Raw genomic sequence first — 5,105 nt, forward strand, 5'->3', positions numbered from 1 at the left:
TGGGAGTGTTTGATGGGGACAGTGTAGGGGGAGCTTTACTCTGTATCTAACCCCGTGCTGTACCTGTCCTGGGAGTGTTTGATGGGGACAGTGTAGAGGGAGCTTTACTCTGTATCTAACCCCGTGCTGTACCTGTCCTGGGAGTGTTTGATGGGGACAGTGCAGAGGGAGCTTTACTCTGTATCTAACCCCGTGCTGTACCTGTCCTGGGAGTGTTTGATGGAGACAGTGTAGAGGGAGCTTTACTCTGTATCTAACCCCATGCTGTACCTGTCCTGAGAGTGTTTGATGGGGACAGTGTGGAGGGAATTTTATCACAGCAGCATTATCATACCAAGCCACGTCAGTGGATATTAGGAATGTGACCAAATGCTTGGTAAAGACGTTGGTTATAAGGAGCGTCTTAACAGAAGAGAGAAGGTGGGAAACGATGAGGGGATGAAAAGAGGGGGGAGGAAAAGGGGAGGGGGAAAAGGGGAGGGGGGAAAAGGGGAGGGGGGGAAAAGGGAGGGGGAGGAAAGGGGAGGGGGCGGGAAGTGGAAAGGGGGGAGAGGGGAGGAGGGGGCAGAGAGAGGTGGGGAGAGAGAAAGGGGAGAGGAGGGGGCAGAGAGAGGGGAGGGGGAGACGATGGGGAGGAGGGGTTGGGTGGGGAGAGGGGGGAAGGGGTGGGAGATGGGGAGCGAGAGGGGAGGGGGATGGCAGGGGAGGGAGGGGGAGGGGAAGGGAAGAGGAACGTGATCAGATGCCTCCTTCCTTCTCTTCCATAATTGGTATTGAAACCCTCTCGTTACCTCAGAGGACGCCTACAAGACGAGAGTCCGCATCGATGACGAGTCTGCGCACCTGGACATTCTGGACACGGCGGGACAGGTACGTTAACGGCCATCCCAACGGTCTGCTGACACTACTGAGGGCCGGTATAACCTGGATCCTTCGCAACTCCCCCCCCCAAGGGTGAAATTACGAGGACGCATTGCGTTGCCCACCAGGCCTGTGGGGGGGGGGGGGGGGGTGGTTAATGGACCAAATCAACGGAACAGGGCGGTTTAAAAACAAGGAAAAGATTCAACACAAAAAATGGAAGCATTATTAGGGCGAGAGATTCCAGAGCAAGGAGGGATTAATCACAAATTAGAGCTGATTTGGGGCACAGCAAGAGGTCATAAACAACGAGGCAACGAGCAGGTATCAGTTTTTAACACTGATTTATTATCGAAGAGGGTCGGGGAGGGGTGGGAGAATGTGTCGGCCTGGATTCTGTGCTCAGGTATCCGGGAATGGGATCGGACATGATGAAGCATCCGGCAATCGGGCGGCGGAGGGGGGAGAAAGTATCATGGGTGGCCAGGGCAGGGGTTGGGATTTAGTCACCTTGCAACCTCGTCTGATCTGATTCGTCCTCTTCTCCCCCCCCCAACCTCCCCAGGCAGAATTCACGGCCATGAGGGACCAGTACATGCGCGGCGGCGAGGGATTCATCATCTGCTACTCCATCACGGACCGCCGCAGCTTCCAGGAGGCCGTCGAGTTCAAGCAGCTGATCTACCGAGTGCGGCACACCTACGACATCCCGGTCGTCCTCGTGGGCAACAAGACGGACCTGGGCAACCTTCGACAGGTAAAGGCAGCTAGGAGCGCCCGGTCCCCGTGGCCCAGAGGGCTGGGTCATCTCTGACCCACTCTCTTCCCCCCCCCCCTCACTTCCACAGCCTGTCCAACCCCTACAATTTTGGACATTGTTGTAATACAGACAATGTGTAATATAGAAAATCTGAAGCTGAGAGAAGGTTTATTTGGTTGATCCAGTGTATGACGACATAATAATCTTTATTAGTGTCACAAGTAGGCGTACATTCTGGGCGGCATAGTGGCTAGCACTGTGGCTTCACAGCTCCAGGGTCCCAGGTTCGATTCCCGGCTGGGTCACTGTCTGTGCGGAGTCTGCACGTCCTCCCCCGTGCCTGCGTGGGTTTCCTCCGGGCGCTCCGGTTTCCTCCCACAGTCCAAAGGTGTGCAGGTTAGGGTGGATTGGCCGTGATAAATTGCCCCTTAGTGTCCAAAAGGTTAGGTGGGGTGACGGGGATAGGTTGGAAGCGTGGGTTGAACAAGGTGCTCTTTCCACGGGCCGGTGCAGACTTGACGGGCTGAATGGCCTCCTTCTGCACTGTAAATACAGGGCCTCAGTTTAACCCCTCTTCCCGCTCAACACACTCCAGTGTCTCACCCAAGCGACTGACCTGCTCACTCACAACCCAGTGTGCAATTCGACAGAGGGCACCACCCACACCCACTCTGGGCAGGTTAGTCACGGAGCTCCGTGTACAGGCCACAGGCAAGTGTAGCTCAGAGCTCCGCCGTGGGGCCAGCTCAGTCATGGTGTTACGTCTGCAGGCCACAGGCAAGTGTAGCTCAGAGCTCCGCCATGGGGCCAGTTCAGTCACGGAGCTCCGTGTGCAGACTACAGGGAAGTGTAACTCAGAGCTCCGCCGTGGGGCCAGCTCAATCACCGTGGACAGGCCACAAGCAAGTGTAACTCAGAGCTCCGCCATGGGGCCAGTTCAGTCACGGAGCTCCGTGTACAGACTACAGGGAAATGTAGCTCAGAGCTCCGCTGTGGGGCCAGTTCAGTCACGGAGCTCCGTGTACAGACTACAGGGAAGTGTAGCTCAGAGCTCCGCCGTGGGGCCAGTTCAGTCACGGAGCTCCGTGTGCAGACTACAGGGAAGTGTAGCTCAGAGCTCCGCCGTGGGGCCAGCTCAATCGCCGTGGACAGGCGACAAGCAAGTGTAACTCAGAGCTCTGCCGTGGGGCCAGCTCAGTCATGGAGCTCCGTGTACAGACCACAGGGAAGTGTAACTCCGAGCCCTGCTGTGGGGCCAGCTCAGTCACGGAGCTCCGTGTACAGGCCAGGGTAAAGCAAATGACATTGGCGTCGGAGATGCGCGCCAATCCAGAGCACCCACTAACCTCTCGCCCTCGTTTCGCTTTACCCAGGTGTCCAAGGAAGAGGGCGCGGCGCTGTCCCGGGAGTTCAACTGCCCGTTCTTCGAGACGTCGGCCGCCCTGCGTTACTTCATCGACGATGTGTTTCACGCCATGGTGCGGGAGATCCGGAGGAAGGAGAAGGAGGCTGTGCTGGCGCAGGAGAGGCGTGGGAAAAGGAAGGACAGTGTCTGGAAAAGACTAAAGAGGCCCTTCAGAAAGAAAAGGGACTCGAAAACGTGAGGGGTGGGGGGGAAAAGAGGCGGAAGGGGGCCGCTTGGCGACTGGGGTTGTGACCCCTCCACCTCCCCCACCTTTGATGCCTCCCCCGGTTCATGCACGAGGACAGTGTTCGTGGGGACCTTTGTCCGTCACCTCGCAGCGGTTCCTCCTCCTCCTCAGTAACCAACATTCGGCGGTACAATCTCTCTCCCTACTCCCCACCTACTCCTGATACTGTGACAGCCAGCCCTCAACTAGAGCACAACGACTGACACGTCTCAACCATGCTCACACTGCTGCACTAATAGATAGATTTGCACACCCACTCTAACTCTCCCAGGACAGGTACAGCACGGGGTTAGATACAGAGTAAAGCTCCCTCTACACTGTCCCCATCAAACACTCCCAGGACAGGTACAGCACGGGGTTAGATACAGAGTAAAGCTCCCTCTACACTGTCCCCATCAAACACTCCCAGGACAGGTACAGCACGGGGTTAGATACAGAGTAAAGCTCCCTCTACACTGTCCCCATCAAACACTCCCAGGACAGGTACAGCACGGGGTTAGATACAGAGTAAAGCTCCCTCTACACTGTCCCCATCAAACACTCCCAGGACAGGTACAGCACGGGGTTAGATACAGAGTAAAGCTCCCTCTACACTGTCCCCATCAAACACTCCCAGGACAGGTACAGCACGGGGTTAGATACAGAGTAAAGCTCCCTCTACACTGTCCCCATCAAACACTCCCAGGACAGATACAGCACGGGGTTAGATACAGAGTAAAGCTCCCTCTACACTGTCCCCATCAAACACTCCCAGGACAGGTACAGCACGGGGTTAGATACAGAGTAAAGCTCCCTCTACACTGTCCCATCAAACACTCCCAGGACAGATACAGCACGGGGTTAGATACAGAGTAAAGCTCCCTCTACACTGTCCCCATCAAACACTCCCAGGACAGGTACAGCACGGGGTGTCACGTGAGAGTACCTTTAAAAAATGGGTGTTTATTACTGCAGTGATGTCAGAGTGTGGGTGGAGCTGGGCTGCGTTAGCTTTTTACTTTTGTTTTAGGCTGTTTGCTGCAGGGTGTGTTTTAGTTTCGTTTTCAGAGCTGGATCGCTGCAGTCACAGCCAGAAGGTGTCTGAATCTCTCTCTGTAATCTAAAGACGGTAACTCGATCCTGGTGATTTAAAACTAATAACAGTAGTGACTTTAACCTGATGTGCTTCTGGTAAAAGGTGTTTTAAGTCTTATGGATGTTAAAAGGAAAGCTTAAAGGATTACTTAGTGTTGTATTCTTTGGGGGTTGTATTTGAATTAATGGTTGCTAAGTTGTTCACTATGTTTTAAAAAGGTTAACTTGAGTTCATAGAATAAACATTGTTTTGCTTTAAAAAATACTTTTCCATTTCTGCTGTACCACACCTGTAGAGTGGGCCGTGTGCTCCCCATACCACAATCTATTAAAAGTTGTGGGTCAGGTGAACTCCATGATACACTTTGGGGTTCTCTAAACCCTGACCCATAACAAATCGAGGGGGTAAAAGTCTATCTATTGGATTGGCTGAGTGAATTTAAAGACAGTGAGTGGTGAGCATATTGTGGTTGCTTTTCAGGTGTGGTATTCCAGTTTAAGTGGGGAGTGTGTTGTGGACAATGGCTCTTTCAGAGGCTCTGAAGTTTTTGGGGGTGGAGATGGTAACACACAGTACCTTTTAAAAAAATAAATTTTTTTTTTTATTTTTTAAAAAGAGTACCCAATTCATTTTTATTACAATTATGGGGCAATTTAGCCTGCCCAATCCATCTAACCTGCACATTTTTTTTTTTGGATTGTGGGGGCGAAACCCACACACACAGGGGGAGAGAATATGCTAACTCCACCCGGGCAGT

General features: G+C 53.3%; 1 protein-coding gene across 1 annotated transcript; it reads left to right on the top strand.

The window, feature by feature from the left end:
- Positions 1-757: 757 nt before the first annotated feature.
- Positions 758-3,659, top strand: LOC119958702 (GTP-binding protein Rit1-like). The gene is made up of 3 exons (XM_038787279.1): positions 758-870; positions 1,427-1,618; positions 2,995-3,659. Exons 2-3 carry the CDS (start codon positions 1,442-1,444, stop codon positions 3,223-3,225), a joined length of 408 nt encoding a protein of 135 aa, XP_038643207.1. The 5' UTR covers positions 758-870; positions 1,427-1,441; the 3' UTR covers positions 3,226-3,659.
- The last annotated feature ends 1,446 nt before the right edge of the window (positions 3,660-5,105 follow it).

The sequence above is a fragment of the Scyliorhinus canicula genome, chromosome 30 (genome assembly GCF_902713615.1).
Source record: "Scyliorhinus canicula chromosome 30, sScyCan1.1, whole genome shotgun sequence".
NCBI classification, from domain to species: Eukaryota; Metazoa; Chordata; class Chondrichthyes; order Carcharhiniformes; family Scyliorhinidae; genus Scyliorhinus; species Scyliorhinus canicula.

Coding starts and splice junctions, on each gene's coding strand:
- LOC119958702 (XM_038787279.1), top strand. CDS start 1,442: ATGAGGGACCAGTACATGCGCGGCGGCGAGGGATTCATCATCTGCTAC. Junction 1,619..2,994: donor ACCTGGGCAACCTTCGACAG/GTAAAGGCAGCT, acceptor CGCTTTACCCAG/GTGTCCAAGGAAGAGGGCGC.